Source organism: Sphaeramia orbicularis, chromosome 8 (assembly GCF_902148855.1).
Source record: "Sphaeramia orbicularis chromosome 8, fSphaOr1.1, whole genome shotgun sequence".
Lineage (NCBI taxonomy): Eukaryota > Metazoa > Chordata > Actinopteri > Kurtiformes > Apogonidae > Sphaeramia > Sphaeramia orbicularis.
In genome coordinates, this window is record NC_043964.1 from 44,617,849 (window position 1) to 44,638,857 (window position 21,009).

The 21,009-nt window shown below is 38.0% G+C and overlaps 3 protein-coding genes across 5 annotated transcripts in view; 2 read left to right on the top strand and 1 right to left on the bottom strand.

Moving 5' to 3' along the window:
* Positions 1-1,364: 1,364 nt before the first annotated feature.
* On the bottom strand, positions 1,365-5,887 carry LOC115423459 (trafficking protein particle complex subunit 5-like). The gene is made up of 3 exons (XM_030140291.1): positions 5,796-5,887; positions 4,387-4,658; positions 1,365-2,244 (listed from the first exon to the last, which is right to left on the bottom strand). The coding sequence occupies exons 2-3, from the start codon at positions 4,654-4,656 to the stop codon at positions 1,948-1,950; spliced, it is 567 nt and encodes a 188-aa protein (XP_029996151.1). The 5' UTR covers positions 4,657-4,658; positions 5,796-5,887; the 3' UTR covers positions 1,365-1,947.
* Positions 5,888-9,089: 3,202 nt separating this feature from the next.
* Positions 9,090-14,121, top strand: pglyrp6 (peptidoglycan recognition protein 6). The gene is made up of 5 exons (XM_030140249.1): positions 9,090-9,233; positions 10,178-11,005; positions 12,313-12,523; positions 12,599-12,893; positions 14,033-14,121. Exons 1-5 carry the CDS (start codon positions 9,170-9,172, stop codon positions 14,045-14,047), a joined length of 1,413 nt encoding a protein of 470 aa, XP_029996109.1. The 5' UTR covers positions 9,090-9,169; the 3' UTR covers positions 14,048-14,121.
* A 658-nt stretch (positions 14,122-14,779) lies between these two features.
* The window catches only part of wizb (WIZ zinc finger b), a 28,059-nt gene continuing 21,829 nt past the window's right edge, over positions 14,780-21,009 (top strand). Inside the window, exons 1-6 of one of the 3 annotated variants that reach the window (XM_030140202.1) lie at positions 14,780-15,015; positions 15,561-15,744; positions 15,838-16,039; positions 16,298-16,373; positions 17,062-17,216; positions 17,316-18,947. In XM_030140202.1, coding sequence (XP_029996062.1) covers positions 15,637-15,744; positions 15,838-16,039; positions 16,298-16,373; positions 17,062-17,216; positions 17,316-18,947 — 2,173 coding nt within the window. In that variant the 5' untranslated portion in view covers positions 14,780-15,015; positions 15,561-15,636. The remainder of the gene's footprint in view (positions 15,016-15,560; positions 15,745-15,837; positions 16,040-16,297; positions 16,374-17,061; positions 17,217-17,315; positions 18,948-21,009) is intronic. The other 2 variants (XM_030140201.1, XM_030140203.1) reach the window with 2 other exon arrangements.

Sequence of the window (21,009 nt, forward strand, 5' to 3'; positions counted from 1 at the left end):
CATCACTGCTGCAAGAGGAAGAAAACAGTCCATGTCCTATAGTGAACATTTTTATTATCCTTTTAATTCACAAGATGTATTGGGATACTCAAATGGATATTATTCCTTTACACATTTGATATTTGATATGGTGATAGCTCAGAGTCCCATATAAATGATCTATATTTTACTTTATTCAACATAACAGATACACATATACTATATAAACTCGGTTCCAAAAAAGTTGGATCGTGGAATGCAATGATTTGCAAATCCCATGAACCTATATTTAATTCACAACAGAACATAGAAAACATAAAAATATTTAAATAGAATTCATTAAGAATTTTAATGGAAACAGTTATTTTGAATTTCGGGACAAAACACATCTTCAAATAGTTGTGACGGACGACTACAGACCGGAAAAGTATGTCGTACACGCAGGAAACATGAAAATGTTGAAACTAAATGGGTGAACTGGCAACAGGTTAGTGACACGTTGAGGTATAAAAAGTGCATCTTATAAAGGCAGTCTCTCAGAAGAAAAGATAGGCAGAGGTTCACCAGTCTGCAAAAAGAAAAAGAAAAAAACTCTTCAAATTGTAGAACAATTTCAGAACCATGTTCCTCAATGTACAGAATATTCAGTCAAGACTGAGGATCCTGTATGGGACAAGACTAAGAATCAGTATTGGATGCCTGAGATCTTTTGCCCTCAAGTGGAACTTGATTAAATCCAGGCATAATCTGACACGACTGTAATGGAAATCACTGTATTGGCTTAGGAATACTTCCAGAAATCAATGTTTACAAACATGACAAAGCACAGCAAGTGAAGAAGAGGAACCATGAATGCCACATCCCATAGAAAAAAAGGAGAGGAGCCATTTGGCTTATCACCACCTTAGTTTAACAGCCTGTACCTCTGATTGTATGGATGTAAACATGGTCCCAACTATTTGTAGACATGTTCCCGAATTTGGCATACCTAATTTTTTCTAATGGTAATTTTTTTTCAATTTAAACACATTTTCCATGCTGTTGGGAATAAATATGGGTTCATGAAATTTGCAAATCACTGCATTCTGTTTACTACATTTTAAAGTGTCCCCATATTTTGTGTCCGAGGTGATTCTAATTCACCTGAAAGCTCTGAACAATGGCTTCTGTGACATCCTCCGCATATCTGATACATAGTCTGTCACCCTAATTTCACACGCAGATGTTGCAAATAAATCATTCAGTCCCAGTGATACACTTCCTCTGAGGCAGTTCTTCAGAGGTGTCAAGTGCAACTGGCTATAAACTAGAATGAAATATAGCTTAGTCTCTCAAATATACACCTCTTATTAGAACATTTACAATAAAATATTCTGGAGTCTGGACAATTATGACAATGTATTTTATTAACATCACAGAAACTACCAATGTTCAAATCAGTTGTCATTTGAATGTCACTATAAATATTAACAAAAATTATTTTCTCTCAATTGCACTTTCTAATCATAAAAGGCTAATCAAAAACCTATGTCATCTGCTGAGTTTCAATCTTAAGTTTTATTGAAATGTATACCTACATAACCTTTTAATGAAATAGGTTTTGTTGAACCGTTAAATATACACACATCTGACTTTTAATGAATGGTCAGTGATGTAAGAATGTAATAAGAGATTAGGATTAAAAGGGACAAATAGTGTAAATCTGTAATGGAAAACAAATGTGCCATGAGGTATAACAGACGTGAGATGATCCATGAACAAGTGGAGGACTGAACTGACCACCAGCGTCTTTTCGGCTGTGGGCATGGCTCAGTGCATTCATTCATTCATTCATTCATTCATTCATGTCAGCTCCCACATGGAAATTCAGTCACTGAACATAGCAGCAGTCACAAACACTTCAGATACAAACACAAAACAACACTTGGGAATATATCTTCACTGGACCCACAGTGTCTTCAGTCTTCTTTATCTGCCATCCAAAGCCTTATCCCTGGCTATGACTGACTCATTAAACTTTATCATCAGTGTGGTGCCTTTGTGCCAGTGAGCGGTGACCTTGGCAGGGAAGCCACTGTGCGTGAGGATGGCCTCTACGACACCCGCTGTGAAGGCGGCACAGTTTAAGCTGCTGTTCTCCTTGGGTACAGAGATGTATGCATTGATGAGTGGCTCCTTTTCAATAATGTAGTAAGTCTTGTCGTCATCGTTGGCCTGCTCCAACTTGTCAGCCTCCTTCCCAAACAAGGACTTCCACACGTTCACCTATAGCAGCAAAACAAGTGAATGAACAAATGAAGGCTTAATAATCAATAATTAGTATTTGGGCAATTTTTGTAATATATTGATTTATATGTCACTATGATTCATACAGTTTCATTTCTAATATGAGCCTCAATCTACAATAAAAGGCTTAAATAACACTATTGGAACACATGCCTTTTCTGTACTAGGGCCACTTTGACAAAAATTCAACATTCAGAGAAAAAAAACTTGAATTAATTCTTTTTTATTAAAGTGGCAAGAGAAAAAAATACTAATATGTAATATTCTTTGAGATTATAAAGTCATATATTTGTGAGAAAAAATAATTTCAGAGAAGAAATTTATATCTGTATTTAAACATGACATAACTTGGTATTTTTCTGAGTTTGTCTCCCATGAAATAATTTTTTTCTGTCAAAACTAAAACAAAAATATCTCTGTTATAGAAAAGGCTATACAGCCAAAAATCAGACATTAAAATCAGGTGAAACCACAGTTAGTTGATCATTTTCTTCCTGTATACCCCTGTTATTGATTTATCACTTTCCAACAAAGACAAAATCTACAATGAGATTATTTTCAGGAAATGACATGTTATTTCTACAGAATTCAGCTGTGCAAACTGAACTCAGCTCCAACTGTCACTAGAACCCCTATGTAAAATGTTTCTCATCAGTATCCTGCTTGTCACACTCTTAAACGTCCACTCTTGTTAGAATATTTAAACAATAACATCAATTTCCAACATTGTTCTGTTTTTCCACAGCTCACCTAGCTCTAAATTTTCCACACATTAGAATTTAGTGAAATGCCTCTAACAGGATGGTGCACTTGTTCTGTTTTGTTTTTTTTAAATTTTCCCGTAGTCTGTATTTTACAATTATTCATGATCATTATTATTTCTCAAGTCCCTGAGCCTGGCCCGTATGGATTTATGAAAGTTAACCACGTCATTATTCAGATAGAATGATAAAAACATGAAAAATATGTGTGTGTGTGTTTTAAGATAAGATAAGATAAATCTTTATAGTCATTGTACCAACATATTATGTACACAGTACAACGAAAATGGAGCACTGCCCATATGGTGCAAAAGAGAAAGCACGCAACAGTAAAAACAGAACAAAATATACACAGAATAAAATCTACAAAATATGCAAAAATATGCATATAATACAAACATGATAAATACAGTGTATAAAAAGTATTGCTCTTGGCCCATTGTCGAAACAAAAGTAGTTAGTCGTGTCCAAACAGAAGTCTGTCCATTGATTAGGGCTATTGCCCTGTTGCAAAACCTATCCGTCCCTGATCGCATAATGATTTTCCCCAATAATTTATTTTTTGACAGAAGGCATGGCTGTTACCATATAGATTTTGTATTAACAATAAATTCAAAGAAATACATATTAAAATTTTGCACAATATATATGTAACAAACTCGTATCTCTCTAAGTTTTTAGATGTTGAGAATAAGTGCACTTTCTGTAACAATGAATCAGAAAAAATAACACATTTATTTTATTACTGTGTACATTCAAGTGAGCTCTGGTCTCGATTAGAAAGTTATATTATGTGCAAAATTAAAATAAGTGTGAAGATAGAATGTAAAAACATTATCACTTATTTTGATCACAATAATGACAAAATTGAATTTTTTCTTAATTTATTAATTTTGTTTGGGAAATTTCACATCCGCAAAAGTAGAATGTCCAAAGTAACCCCGTTTTATTCGTTTTAATTGTGAATTGGAAAGGAATACATCAAAGCACTGAGATATTTAGATTCAATGACGAGCATAAAAACTGTCAAGCTATACGATATGTGGCTTAAAGAGGAAGAGAGTTAATGTTATTTTTTACTTAATTGGAACTTTTTTATTTTGTTTATTTTTCTTATGTTGATTTATGTCTTTTCGTTATTTATTCAACTGTTGAGAACATGTCTGTCTTTTTTTTTTGTACACTTCAATTGTCTGTGCCTTTATGGACAATGAATATATAGTTGTGCAATGTTTGTACCTTTTTGTATATTGAATATTTGAATAAAGCAATCTGAAAAAAAAACAACAAAAAAACATTTCCCCCTTCAATCATTATGAGACCATACTTTTATGGAGTGACTCAGTCCGTACCGACTTACCTTGATGAAAAGAAGCATGTTCAAGACCTTGGTCTCCCTCTTCCCATTCTTCTCCCTCAGCACCAGCACATCCAGTAGACTGGCTCCAACACTCTGACCCATATCCGCCAAACGTGTCTGCAGCTCAGACACAGAGTACACACGGCTCTGACAGTACTGGACCATCTCAGAAAACAGCAGGGCAAAAGCGCTCAAGCTGACTTCAGTCTTAGGCCGGGTCAGGGGCCGCTCTAGGATGGTGGATTTCCCTCGAGTGAACCGCGTGTCCATTTCTGTTTGAGAGGGAAGACAGTCAGCAGAACAGGTTAGTATCCACTGACACAAAGGTAATAGGCAGAAAAAACTTAATACATCAGAACTCTTTTTATTAAGTATTTTTGGAGGTTCAAAAGCACACTGTGACTCAGTGTCTTTAGGATTTTCAGGTTAAAATTTATATCTTCACCGTTCAGCAAGTCAAAACATTCTACTGTGGACAAAAAATACAGAAAAACTGTAAAACCATAAGCCTGAGCCCAGTAATGTAAGGCTGCAACTAACAATTATTTTCTGTGTTGATTATATATTTGATTTACTGGGTAATTGTTCAGTCTATAAAATGTTAAAAAATTGTGAAAGTGTTGCAGAAAGCCCAACAAAGATGTGCAGTTAATCACAGAAAATGAAAGACACTACAAAATATTCACATTAGGAAGTTACACTCTTAAGAGTTTCTTTTTTGTCCTCAAGAGATAGCTGTCAATTTAGTAACTGAGTACTAAACAATTAGTCGTTGCAGCTCTACTGTAATTATAATAGGTTATTTGTTGTTTTCCACACATCAGTATTTGGTTGAGATTGAAAAATCCTCGCATAATAAATTATAATCCGAATACTGTTATGTTTAGAAATGGTAAGTGACATTTACTCAGACGTCATGCGTTTAACCACGTCTCACAGAATGTAGATAAACATAGCAGATACAATAAAACACAAATGTCATGCATAAAAATATATGTTATTAAGAAATAATCAAACGGTCTGCAAAAAGTTTTAGCATAAAATGCTTTCATGTGACAGGAGTGGTGATCTCACCAAAACGGTTACGGTATTTCTTTCAAGAATTGAAATTCCTTGTTAGGTCGGGAGAAAAGTCGCAAATTACTATATGTTTTTATCAGCACATTTAATATGTTTTAGTGTCCGTTAAATAAATGCTTCAGTCTAGTTAGAGCGTTGTAAACCTGCTGTAGCTCAGCAGATCACCGCTAGCAAGTTAAATATGCGGCGAAAACCGCAACTACTGTTTAATACAAAGACAGCGGTATGATAACCTCTGTGTCGGTTTAACAAACATATTTCAAATGCACAAAAAAGACACAATAATTGTTCATATATTAAGCGGAAAGTGCATTTTTATACACACCAACCTTGTTATGCTTAGCTAGGTGTCGTGTGGTTTCTTCCGCTTGTTCTTCCTCTTGGTTTTAATTGGACACAACGGTGAGACAGCACCCCCTGCAGTCAACGACAACAACTACCAGTGCATTTAGGGCGAACAAATCCGAAAAAATCAAATGTGGGGCAATGTGGAAAATGTCACTTACATTTTGATACAATATATAGCTACCTTAAAAAAACACACACACACGCAACAGATTCTTTAGCTTATAGGTTTGACTTTAAGCAAATGAAGGGATTAAAAAAAAAAAAAAAAAGCAATAATTATATGTAAAGTCAAATCTAAAAAATATATATATACATACATATATACATACATACATACATATATATGTGTGTGTGTGTGTGTGTGTGTATATATATATATATATATATATATATATATATATATATATATATATATATATATATATATATATATATATATACACAGTCGTCCTCAAAATTATTCATCCCTGCCATTTTTGTAACTTTTTGTTTTTGTGATGAAATGAATGAGTTTTGTCAAGTTTGTTTGTGACTTATATGTGATACACAAGTGAGGAAATAAGAACAAATGATACTTGGAGAAATACTTTATTTCAGGAGTATTTTATTAGAGGATTTCTAAAAAAACGCCATGTTCAAAATTATTCATACCCTAGGTTTATTAAATCCAAAGTCTTTTCTTAATAGTCAGTAGAGTAGCCTTTTTTCTTGATAATGGTTCCTATAAGTGTCCACAGGTTCTCTTCTGTCTCCTGTGGGGTTTTGGTCCACTCTTCCAGGACCAAAGCCTCTAGCTGGGTCCGGTTGGATGGTTTCCTACCCATCATGCTAGTCTTTGGCTCCCTCCACAGATTCTCTATATGATTTAGGTCAGAGCTTTGACTGGGTCATGTCCTTGAACCACTACTGCACTACCTTGATGGTATGCTTGGGGTCAGTGTCCTGCTGGGACGTCCAGTCAGGACCAATCTAGAGTTTCTCAGCAGACACTTCCACATTGTCATCCAGGATGTTGATATAATCCTCCTTTTTCATGATGCCCTGTATCTTGATGAGGTTCTCGGTGCCACTAGCAGAAAAGCAACCCTATAGCATTATGTTGCCACCACCATGCTTGATGGTTGGGGCTGTGTTCAGCTTGGTTTCTTCTCCTTGCTTCCTTCAGATGCAGTCAACATCCATGTGGCCAAACAACTCCATCTTTGTTTCATCAAATCACTGGATTGATGACCAAAAGCTTGGATCTTGGTTAAGAAGAGCTCTAGGAAATGCCAGATGAGCCTCCTGATGTTTCATCCTGAGTCATGCCATCTTCCTGTGTCTGCATCCATGGAGAACTCCTTTGTGCAATACTGGCTGGATGGTTGTCTGTGATACCTTCATACCTCGGTTATTTTGGTGGCAACATAATGCTATGGTTATAACCTATAATGCTAGGATGCTTCTCTGCTAGTGGCACTGGAAACCTCATGAAGTTACAAGGCATCATGAATTTAACATAATTATGTCAACGTCCTGGATGACAGCGTGAAAGTGCTGAGAAACTCTAGACTGGTCCTGATTGGATGTCCCAGCAGGACACTGACCCCAAGCATACCACCAAGGTAGTGCAGTAGTGGTTCAAGGACATGACCCAGTCAAAGTCATATATATAAATATAAATATAAATATATATATATAAATATAAATATATATATATATATATATATATATATATATATATATATATATATATATATATATATATATATATATATATATATATATATACATATATATATATATATATTTTTTTTTTTTGAATCCAAAAATATAAGAAAAACAATCTGCAAATATGAGAACAATCAAAAATGTTTTTGAATATTGTGCTGCTTCTCAAAATATTAATAACATTTAAAAAATAAAAAAAAAAAAGAGAGAGAGAGAGAACACAATAACAACACACTAAACCTTAAATCTTAATAAATAAATAAATAATCAAATATCCTTTTGAATATAGAAATGGCCCCTAATATTACTGTGGAGTTTTAGTTTCAGCCAGTGTTTTTTTTTTTTGTTTTTTTTTTTAAAGATAATCAGTTTAGAACATTTAGACACATCTTACAACAGTGAAGCTAATAAGTACAGCTCATTTCATTTTAAGAAAGTAACCCATAAAATTTGAGACACATTTGATTGGAAAGCTGATTTTATTCAGCTTTAACTTATGTATTTCCTTCTAAATCAAAACGTGGGGCAAATGATCAAAACACTGTGCAGATCCTCATCCAGTAGGACACCTGGTCACCTAAAGTACATTACACACATACTGGTGAATACAGAAAAAACATTCCATGTCTTATACCACTATTTTGTTAATTTTTATGTTCATTTTATTTTATCAGTTAATGTGACTTCACATTATATTACTGTAAATACGTTAAAAAAAATTACAGTTCAGTTTACATCGCCACAGGTGACACATCAAAAATAACTTTGTGTTTGTCTTCTTACAGTTCATAGATGATGCGTATATTACATAGCCTGTGTAGAAATGTGAATGTGTTAACCATTAGAATCTGTACTTTCACACAGTGTCACATTTTCTTCCTTCTTCCTCTTCCAGATCGCAGTGCTGATAGAAGTTTTATTTTTGACTTCTGTTATGTAAATCCCTGACCTTCTGCTGTGTATTTTCCAGCTCACTGATATTGTAAATCTATTTCCTGCTCTTATTTTCTTATGTCCACTGTAAGCACTGAGAAGTAACCGCTGTTCTGAACAGTTTGTACACTTTCTCTCTGCTGCAAAACAATGACAGTGTGTACACATATAAATCATGGCCTGACCTGTGATTAAAAATAAAAAAAATCAGAGAACAGACACAACTCTGTCAATGCAGCACACATGATTCATGGCTGTGGGACTTCCTCAGTTCTGCAGACTGGCATGGTATATTATGAACATTTACAAGAACACAGTCATTGCTTCAGAGAGGACTGCCACTGATTTGTACAATAATACACACTAATCCCATAATGTTTGCTTCCTTTAGCACAATTCAATTAATGACACAAACAGGATGAACATGATTTATTACAGAACTTGTGAATTTCTCTGAAATTGCCCAGTCAATCACATCGACCTTGTGTGTGCGGTGTACAGGAACCATAATTACAGGTGTCAGTTTCCCACGTTGGCTTTAGTCAGACACAGTGGCTGATTAAACGTAGGCGTATCTGTGTGTGTGTGCAGCTGTTACACAACCATCCACTTTGTTTGCACATGAATTCCTATAAATAAAAGCGTCAACCCATTTTGAAAGACATTTTGAAGCTCGGAGCTGAAAGACAGGGGGGTCATTCACGGCTGCAGGATGTCATGGCACTGGAGACAGACCCTGGCCCTATTGGTGGTCATAGGCAGTGTGTGCACAGAAGGTAATTCTATTTATGTTTATGTCTGCACAAGTTTTTAAAAAGCATGGGTAAAATGTGGATTTGGATCAAGGTGATTGAGAGTAAAACATACCTGAAATAATTATTGTACGGTTGTCTGGACAAACTGCAAATTTGATTTTTACGTAAATATTAATCTGCTTTGGAGATCCACCTCTGGTCTTAAGGTCACGAGCAACAATTAAGACCCAGGTTAGTATCCAAGAAAGGCTCAATAAAGTATCATACATTATGAAAAGTTACAGAAGTTTTATGTTGTAAAATGGTTTCTGTCAGTGTTTCACTATGACATATCATCACTTTTCTAAAATAATTGTCTTGATGACTTTTTCTTTTGCCTAAACCATCAAATACTCAATTTCTGGTGAAGTTTTCTTGTGTTTCCTTACAAATCTGAAAAAAGACTTTAGCAATTGTTTTAGGAAGGTGACAATATGATGTTTTTGATTAATTTTACTGCTGTAGAAGTTTATAGTTGAGCTCATTTAAAATACTTATATGTTTGTTGAATAACTGTCCTGTGAGAACCACAAAAAAATCTCTAAAACGTCGTTTGCTTTTAATGAACTCAGAAAAACAGCAAATATTTTCTGTGAATCAGTAGAAATTACCGTATTTGTTTTGGGAAGAGGGAGAATTTTCTCAACCATAAAGGAACACAAACCTTCAAAATCAGCACATATGGACATACATGGCTTTCACTGGACCGGATGAAAATCTGAAATGTAGCTAAAACTAACAGACAAATGTAGAAGAGGATAAAGTGGATTTTTGCCTCTGAGATGTACTGGAGTAGAGGTTGCTCATGTTTGAACTAGAAGCAGATTTAACAAGTATTGAGGGGTGAGGCTACAGGCCATGGATTAGCTTTCATTGGAATAACAAAGGCGTTTGTTGTTCATGGTGTTTTCTGTCGTCACCTCTAGCTTCATTTTCTCTGCACATGAATGACTTCATCAAGGTGGTGAAACAGGTGGAAGACAGAAGCCCTGGTGTGAAGCCAATAAAGGTGTTGAAGAAGATCCGCAGGGCGACTGGCCTTAATGATCCGTTCATTCAACACTACCTGGGCGATGCGAACTCTGCAGGTCCCCCACTGGATGCAGGCCTCTCACATTACTTCTCCAAGGCTGTGCACCACAGGGTGACTGACAACGGCAGAGAGGAGGGCGTGGTCCTGACCTCAGATGGCACCACTGTGGCACTGGGACCTCTCCTTCTTGGCATCGAGGCTCGTTTCCTCCCTAAGACTAAGGACCGAGGTAAGGCCCAGTACCAGCTCACTCTGGCCAGAGATCTGAGCCTTTTCTTTGGGCAAAGTTCTACTCAGAGCCGGCATCTGGGACCTGATGGCTGCTGGGACAGTGTGACCGCTCCTCAAGTCTTCACCCTCTCAGATGACGCCTCTTTACTCACAACTGCTCAGGTCAATGGAGGCATGGACGGCTTGATTCTAGGGAAGAATCTGTCTGCTAAACCTGGGCGCTCTTTGAGGCTGAGCACGGTGCTGACAGAGTACTACTGCCACCGCCTGGAAAACAAAGGGCTGGACACTGCCCCCCGCATTATCAGCCAACGTCGCAGGGACAATTTCAGGGAGATGTGTTCCTTTCAGCTGCTGGCCAGAGAGGCAGTGAACTCAGTAGAGCTGCAGAGAGAACTGAAGAGGCTCAGAAAGATGAATGTGAAGGAGAAGAAGCAGCTGTCAACTGTGGTGAAGAGGGGAATGAAAGAGTTTGTACATCGGTACATAGGTAAGCATGAAAGCAGAGCACAAAGGAGGCAAGAGTAAATTTTAAGAATGTCTTTTAGACGGTTAATGAAAAAAATGATGAATGTAGCTCTTTAAAATGTTAATTACTTTTTTCCAAATTTAAGGACCTCAATGCCAAATGTAAGAGAACGTATGAGTATCCAACTACAGAAATCACAGACAGTATTCATAATATTGTCTTCCTGAGTGTATAATCACATTTAAAAGTATCATTGTATTTTTGTCTCCTTAAAATGATAGAGAATTAATCCACCATTTGTATGTTAAAAATCCACTTCAAGAACAAGTCCACAAGCAGACATAAACACCAGCAACATGCAGCCACCATAGACTAGGGCAGAGTGGAGCAATCTGCAACCTCACCACTAGATGTCACAAAATATTACACATTGACACTAATACAATTAGCAGGGTTTCTGAAGGTATCAACAAGTTAAATTAAAATCTTTTTAGGGCTATTATGGATGAAATTTATGACCAATTTCCCATCCAAGGGCTTGGTTTTGTTTGTTTGTTTAATAAGACTTAACTTCTGAGATGAGATGAGGCTTCTTTTAATTTGTCATTTCACATTACAGTAAGACATTATATGCTTTGCACACTTGACATGACAGAATCAGAGAATGAAGGTTTGAAACAGTTCATGTCTTCATTGCCTTTGTATGAGTAAAGTTTAGATACATGTATAAAGTCCAGAGTAGACAAAGACAGACTAATCTGTTTTGGTCATTCTAATTTTGTCAGTATTGGTGGAACCTATAGAGTTGGTTTTTTGTTTGTTGTTTTTTTTTTTTTTATCCTTTTCGTATTGTTTTAGGCCTTGTTTTGTTGTTTTCATCTTGTAGTTTTTATCTTGTTATATATTTTCTGTTTTTTGTTTAATGTTTTGTTGCATCATTTTATATTTTTATATCTTTTCCACATTTTAATGTTTTTATGTGATGTGTTGCATCTTTTGCACTGTTGTTTTCTTGCTGCACCTTAATTGTCTTTTTTGTCCTGAAACATCTTTTACAAATTATTGAAACCACAATCCATCTCGCTTCTTCAACTTTCCCTCAGGACATAAAAAAAATCATCATTTAAGTTGGAGAGAAAATATTATTTGGTAGTTGTGATAAGTGCAGATATTGAATGAGAAGCACAATATCATTGTTGTCCGTAACGCCCATCTATACCTTTAACCCCTAAGTTTCAAATGATTGGACTTTAGACTTCTTAAGGACTTTCACAAACCCCTGATTTGCTGTAAACCAGCTGAAACAAAACATTATTCATGTGTTTCAGAGTGCCCACCCATCATCCCACGGTGCATGTGGGGTGCAGAGCCATACAGAGGAACTCCCACCAACCTGTCTCTGCCTCTGAGCTTTATGTACATCCACCACACTCATATGCCAGGCCAACCCTGTCTGACTTTCCAGCAGTGCTCTGCAGACATGCGCTCCATGCAGCACTTCCACCAGGAAGACCGAGGCTGGGATGACATAGGATACAGGTATAGAAAAGAAAAAAGTCTATAAATTAAAATGCCAAATATTACACACCCAAACCTTTCTTTCTGTGTGTAAAGCTTTGTTGCTGGCTCTGATGGCTACATCTACGAGGGCCGGGGCTGGCACTGGAGAGGAGCCCACACTCTTGGACATAACTCCATTGGCTACGGCATTTCCTTCATCGGGGACTACTCTACCACCCTGCCCTCACAGCATTCAATGGGACTGGTGAGAGATCAGTTGGCATCCTGTGCCATCAGCGGAGGGCGACTGGTGGCCAACTTTACCCTGCAGGGGCACAGACAGGTGGTGAACACTTCCTGTCCTGGAGATGCTCTCTATAATGAGATCAGAGGCTGGGAGCACTTTGGGGTACGTTTATGAACAAGTTTTACATCAGCGTAGAAATAGAATAAGAGTAAAAGACAGAATCCTGCTCCAGAAACCATTCATACTCTGCTCTCAGCTGCCTTGGCATGTCAGAAAAGATTAAAAGTACAAAGTCAAGGATGTACAGTAAGGTTCTGTGGCCTTGTTTCGGCAAGGTGTGGCATTTCAACTCTCCGTTTTGGACATGTCAAGACAGCTGTAACATGTATAATGGTTGCAAAAGCACTATGGTATGTTTAACAGCAGAGGAAGAAGTATTCAGCGGGGACACAGTATTTACGAAACATACATTTGTCCTCTTACTAAAAGCACAAAGTACAGGGTTTCAAGCATTTCAACCAACCAGTTTCATAATAATTAAATATCATGTATTCACACCTTTTAGCTGTTAAAAAAAAAAGTGGTGGATTTTCTCATCCAGCCATCACTTGGTCAGTGAGTCAATCAGTCATTTTTGTTGAAAGTTACTATGAGACAGTGAGAAATATAATATTACACTCATATAGCTCAGTCTTTTCATGTAGTTTGTTGCACTATTTTACTAGTAATTTACGAATGTAAGTAGGTGCTATGCCAATTCTTGATGTGACTTTTCTAGGCTTGGGTCTGATACAGGGGAAATGCAACTTGATGCATTAAAAAAGAGTGCAGGAAATTGTCTTACCCCAGATCTGTCACTAACTATGTCCCCCACTAATGTACAAGCAAAATTTAACTCTGCAGTAATGCATCATGTTCCATAAAATTATCATATGTTTTTAGTATCCCTGTTCTGTCCTATATCCTGCATCATGTTCTCATGAGCTCAGAAAAACAAGCCTGTTTTCTGCCTTGTTAGCATTTTACAGTGAAGGGCTTTATTTAGCTCAAAAAGGAGGAGGATTTTCTCACACTGAAAAAACACTTCATACTCAAGTTTATTACAACATTAAAAATGAACACGTTTGGAGATATGTGGTTTTCACTGCAGCAAAGGGAGGAAAAACTGTAAAAAATAAGTAAAGTTTCCAGAAAAAAGTCCTGGGGTAAAAAGTATGATATTGATCTCTGAGATGTAGTAAAACACAAGTGTAATGGGCTACTTGACCCACTGTCATAACTTCTTTTTCCCTTCCTTTCAGGAGGTTGAGAAATGAGAACCATCTACCAGTCAAGATGCACACTCCTGGATTAATTCAAGCCTAACACAATAAACATTTGTCTCTTCATGTTCTGGCTGTTTTCTTTGGAGCATTATGACCTGGATCATGACTGATTACTGTGGAAAAAATAGTGACCTTGATGACACAAATATACATTTCCATTTAGGGACAGTAGAGGGCGCCAAATGATCGGAAAATGCACAGTAGTGAGGCTTTTATTGATTTCCACTAGTATTCAGGGAATTTTGTTACACAAATGAGCTGACAAACTGCAAACAACAGCTATTTACAGAGCCGGGGATAAATCTAAATTGTTGTAATCTCTGTATTTAGTACACTGATTGACGTGTAAGGTGTAAAGATGTCACTAAATTGATAGAATATGGGTACAAATGAGGATTAATGCTCACTTTATTTATATATGACGAAGTGAGAATAAAATGGATTTGAGTTAATAGAAAAGAAGTTCAGTGTTTTGTTTTTTGTTTGTTTTTTGTTTGTTTGTTTGTTTTGTTTTGTTTTTTTGGCATCGGTGGGTTAATGATAATTAATTGAAATGCCCGGCAACAAAAAGCCTTGTGTATAAATAAGAGCGACCTTGTCAACATTAAGTGAAATCCCAGCGGTCGTAAAAGTTGAACTTAATAAACTTGCGTCGGTGGGTTTTACTCGAAACTCTTCTCCTCGCCCTCCCCGTTGACGTTACGTACGCAGCCGTGGCGTGCCTGCAAGCCAAATAACATGGAGTCCTCTGTCTGGCATCTCCAAGGGATCCATGCAAAATCCTGAGCGCCTATCTATTCTAAACACAGAGCCCGTAAGTTTGTCCGTGGGAGCAGCTGCCGAAGCTTCTTGCGAGCATCGCGTCGGGGCGTGAAGCTTCAGCTCTTGTCCTCAACTATGACGGACGGTGCTTAAAACAACAAGCCTCTCAGTGCGATCCGCAAAGCAGGCCGATTTCAGTGAGTATTTGCACGCACATGCACACACATACACACACACACATACACACACACACACACACACACACACTAAAACTGCAGTTTTAAGGGCGTTTGAGCTTGAACAGGCACCGTGCACGGATGCGTTGTTATGGTGGTCACCTGACGAAGGAGCGGATCGATAGGATCAGACACGTCCTCTGAAGCAACAGAGGCAGCACCGTGGGACACCTTGATGCACCCGGGCATTTTCCTGGTTTTTCACAGGAGCAGCAAGAGAGGACATGGGCCTGAATATAAAGGCCACTTATTTATGTAACCATTTGGGCGCCCTATTTCATTCTTTAAGACTAGACATATTGTGAAAATAGGTCAGACAGGATGAAAACTGCAGCTGGAATAAACTGAGGACAGATAAAACTCAACACTGCAAATTTGACGCTTTCATATCATTAAATCCATGCTTACAATCTGTCATGAGTTTTGAATATTGTGTATAAGTAGAGGTGGAAAACTTTAAAGGCATTGGTAAAACTTTAATTTTATGATATGTGTTTATATGTGAGCACAGAAGAGGAGGAGATTGCACCATGTAGGTGGACTGGTCACTAGTGGGTCTCCATACTGCTCTCTGGGGGAATCATGGAGCCAGAAGGCCAATCCCTGACCCCAGAGACCAGCTATGGGCCCCCATCCTTCAACTCAGCACAAAACTCTGTAACCTCCGCCTTCCTCAACTGCACCCTACAGGTACCAAATCAAAGTACTGTTATTATCAGTGTGTCTCTGCATCTACACAGAGATCTGTAAAAGCTCTGTTTGTTTTTGTCATTCTTGCCCCAGTCCTCATGTTCTCCAAAAGTGCAAGACGGCTCGATGTCTGCCAAATGCTCATGGGGCCACCCAGGAGATGAGGGCCCAGAGCAGACGGAGGGCGCTCGGCCCAGTTCGGACCCGGGGAGGAGCGCACAGAGGAGATTCAGGTCCTCAGCCTTTCCCTCCTCCCTGAGCTGGGACTCAGACTCTGAGAGAGAAACACTAGATGGTAATGTACAGCTTGATTGGAAACCTGTTGCACACTTTTCAGGAGTAACTAAACAAATGGATGAAAAAACAGTGAGACACTTATCCAAACTAATATATGACATAGTCAGTGTGTCTATCGCTGTTGTTCTCTTATGTTATTGAATGTTACTCAGTCTGCTTCTCCATGTAATCTGAGTATGCACTGTATTTTTGTAACTGTTGAGCTGTTGAAGTGATGTTCCTATGGTTGTGTGTTTTGTCTGCTGTTGTGCTTCAGAGGAGGAGCTACAGCACTTTTCTAACCCTCATGGTCTGGCTGCTCACAGCCCTGGATCTCCTTCTTCTGGACTCAGGTGAGAAGGAGGTACAGGTGGAAGAGTGAGCAAGTTATGTGGTTGTGAAACAAGTTAGTGCAAAGAGAAAGGCAGACCAAGGAAAACCATGGAGAGACACTGCAAAAGCAACAAGGACATAGTCAAAATATGAGGGATAGAAGTCGTGTTACCCCAAACACCCCTCATAGAACAAAAAGTAAATATTTATTGAGCTAACATGTTGAGTTGGCTATCATATTATTTTTGGAAGCTTCACTTTAAGCTTAAAATTATACTTTCAGGCTTAAGCTTTGATAATTTTTTTATTAAGCCACGTAAATGGCAAAATAAAATAATTCATGATTCCATATAAATGAGGAGAAGCAGAAGTAAAGAATTGCTATTTCACTTTATAATTTATTTTATTTTAATTATATATATATATATATATATATATATATATATATATATATATATATATATATATATATATATATATATTTAGGACTATAATATTTAATTAAAGTTTGGCAAGTAATTTTTAAAAAAATATTATTTTAGCACAAAAGTACCCAAACATGTATATATGCATCCTATAAATACTGTTATGAACCCAGTTTTCAAAAAGATGCAAATTTTTTTTTTAAATTTTGTGCAGGATATGTAATGTTGATTTATGTCAAAATTGCTTATAAATTGTTCAAAATATGATGTAATGTTTGTCCAGACTTGATAGTGAAGAAGACGAAGAACCTGAAAAACTACAGCCGTTGCAAACTAAGACTGATCTGTCTACCAGTGTGGAGGGGAACGACAACAATAGCAACAATGAGAGCACAAATACAGAAGAGCCAAATACATCTCAGCTTGGCCCTAGTAAATGTGAGTACCACCAAGAAGAAACAACATGTGCCAGTACATGTGATATCTTTGTATCTTAAGGCTCTTTTCATTCATAATTTCTCTGTTTTCTGTTCTCAGTGGCAGACAACAAAGTCTGGAATGTATCTGAGGGAGCTGAGCTGTTTCTGTCCAAACTAAAACCAAAGGAAGGCTGCCAAATGGAGGAGGCGGACAATAGAGAAGGCGAGAAAAGGCCCAAGGGAAAAGAATCCAAGGAGCCTGAGAGAGATGTGTACACCTTCCCTGGAGACTCAGACCCCGAGAGTCCCCCTCCTGCCCCCTGGGCTCATTGCACATTCATTCAGCGGTGCAGAAAGAAGAGGGTCCTGCTCAGGCCCTTCTCCGGCCTCAGCCCCTTGAAGCGCACATCGTCTGTGACTGGGAAGCGAGTGAGAGAGAGTCCACAAAAACCCAAAAGCCCTGAACCAGCACAGCTCAGTCAAGGTGGAGGGGTTTATGACTTTGATGAAGTCACCTTTGAGGAGGGAGTGTTGGAAGAACCGATAAAGTTCAGAGGCAGAGGAAAGAAACAAGACCAAGAAGAGGAAAGCGATGCTGAGCTGGGAAAAGAGATTTTCACATGTGTGGAATGTAGCATTTACTTCAAGAAGCAAGTCCACCTTCAGGAGCACATGACTGAACACTGTCAGAGTGGTTCAGTGGGTGGCAAGAAGGACCGATTAGTCAAGGGAGGGCGTTTTCGATGTATGGAGTGTGGATGGAACCTGCCAAATCGACTTGCACTGGCAGACCACCACAGACGGCACCAAGAGTCCCGTCTTAAAATCTTGGAGGAGATTGAGAAACTCAATGAAAATAAGAAGACAAAGGAGACTGATGAACAGGAAGGCAAAGTTGTGAAGAACATAACCCTTGACCCAGCTGTTATGCAAGATGCAGGCCCAGTCCTGATTCCAAGGAAAGTCTCAGAAACAGAAATAGTCACATCTCCACCTCTGTCCCCAACCACGATTTCAACACCCAACCCAGATTCTGCAATCATTGACTCAGACACTAGTCCTCTAAACTGCATCCGGACCCCAGTTCAGGGCCGAGGTGTCTCTGGCTATCGCCGCCGTTTTGTCTGCACTAAGTGTAACTTTAGCACAAGAACCTCCCAGGCACTGGCTAATCACTCAAAGACCCACAACCGAAAAACAGCTGCTCGCCAGGCTGACTGTCCATCTCCTGGTTCATCGTCCTGTTTGGCATCCACTTCCCTGGCCTGTGCTCATTGTGCCTTTTTGACATCAAGTCAAACTGTACTGAGGGAACACCAGAAAGTCGCTCACCCGGGACAGGCCTCTGTCAGTGGGGCGCAGGCTGATGAGAATGGCCAGTGTCCATGGCCCAATGCGGGCGCTCGTATTTCAAAACCTGTCTTAGATCCTAATCTCTCTGGGTCTGGATCTCTGACCGATGCCTCTCAAGGCAAAAGCCAACAAGGACTCACTGCCTCTGAGGACAGCACAATACCAGATGGTGCAGAAGCTTGGCCCACAAGCCAAGTGGCATTCAAGCGTGTCGGGAACAGGAGATTCAGCAGGAGAGGGAAGATTTGGACTAAGGCTCATGCCAGACTTGAATATGACAAGCTGCCTGGGAGTGAAGATGAAGATCAGAGCACAGAGATGGACACTGAGGTGTTCCAGCAAAAGGCAAACTCACCTGTGGACCTGAAACGGCACACCAGAGCTCAGTCCAACACAGGTGAGATTAAATAGCAAAATAAAGACATTTTAGACCATAGCAGCTACCAAATAGACAAAGAAATTACTTCCTATCTCCTTTTCTTAACCATTTTTTCCTTAATCTTGTTGGAAAATGTCATGAGGTCAAGTATGTGAAGAGGAATACATAAAAACTTAAAAACACAAAACTTTGGATCCAAACATTAGGTTATGAAATATGCAGTGGCACATGTTATAGATGTAGACTAAGAAAAGTGAATTTTAGATATTTCACCCCATGGCCTTTTACTGCATTGTGTCATGAAGGCAATAATATAATATATATGTATTATTATAATACATATGGACAACATGGTGAGAAGTAATACTTCATTATCAACCAATGGGGAAAAGGGGAATATAGGCCAGTCACAAAAGTGAAACTAAATGGTTGTCACATTGAGGATGGCCTTCACGCTTCACATCACGCATTAGATCTACCACTGTACATGTCCTCATTCTTAAATTTTAATGCTGAATAAAAACATCTGGCTAAAAGATTATAACTCACCACATGCAACACTCCCAGCAAAATTTGACTGTACAGAGATGATCCAGGTTAATGAAATTTCATTAAAGCAGCATATGACTTTCATCACAAATTCTTTTTCAAATTTGTAAAACCCAAGTGATAGTGTAATTATCACTAATCCATTAGTCTTTCTGTGCTTACACACCTGAATCACTTCCCTCATGATGAACAACTTCAAACATGACTCCATCATAAACACATTCCGGTTGTTTACATAACTAACCGAAATGTCACTTGGGCCTTTTCAGAAATTTTGTTGCAAAGTGCATTGTGGGAAGCAAAAGCGGTTTCTCAAAGATTCAACAAGAAAATGAGCCAGATTGCTACATCATAAAATTATATAGTCCACCAGTGTTCTTGTAAAGAATGAGTATATTGGGTGGATAGTGGTAAAGGTGACATTTGGTTTTAGCGCTCAAAGAGATAGCGAAATTGATGTGGCGTGGAATTCCCAGTCCCACAATTCACTTTGTAACAAAATGTCCAAAAAGGACCCAGTGACAATTCAGTTTGTTATGTAAACAAGCGGACTGTGTTTATGATGGAGTCATCTTCAAAGTTGTTCACCATGAGGGAAGTGATTCAGGTGCGTAACCATTGAAAGACTAATGGATTAGTGATAATTAGGCTATCACTCAGGTTTTACAAATTTGAAAAAAAATTTGTGATGAAAGTCATACACAGCTTTAAGATTGAAGTCAAATTGATGGTGTTCTTGAAGGCTGGCAACAAAACATTATTGCAACATTCACCTTTGATCATTTTAACATTAAGTCATGGTTCGCCAGTAACTTTAACATTTTGGTGAAAATTCAAAATGTATCAACATACCCTCCGGTATCCGGGTGCGCCTTTTAGGCACACTGCACTTCGTGTTAAAAAACTTCATATTATTTTTCACAATTTAGATAAGGTTAGAATTCAAAAGTTGTTCATTTGTGCATGATCTTTAAAATTCTGGCCACCAACTAAAATTTGCACATTGTAAACAAAAGAAAATTACAAGACTAGCATCTGTCTCCCAAGTGTGCCTAAAACGCACTATTTCTTCCATTATAACCACTGTTTTTGATCCATAAGCCATTAAGGCATAAATCATGCTTTTACTGATATCTGGGCTTTATTTGAGAGGTGAGGGTCTAAATTAATTTATTAACGTTGTTAATGTTGCTGTTAATCATTGACATATGCCAGGCTGCAAAAATCAAATAATATGTAATCCAATTTTTATGTAGTATTTTGACAAAAACCCAAAACATATTTTGTGTTTTTTGCATCAAAATATGTAGTGACATCATGATGAAAAGAGATCGTTTAAAAGGTTAAAAGAATCTAAAATGAATTATTATTTGATATGTATGATTATTAGGGCTGACCTTGATTTACAAAAATAAAATCAAATTGGAGCAGAAAAATAAATCAATATATAATATTTAATAGTTTGATTTATAGGTGTGCCATTTTGGCGCACTTGGTCACAGATGCTAGTGTTTTTGAACATTTGACCTAG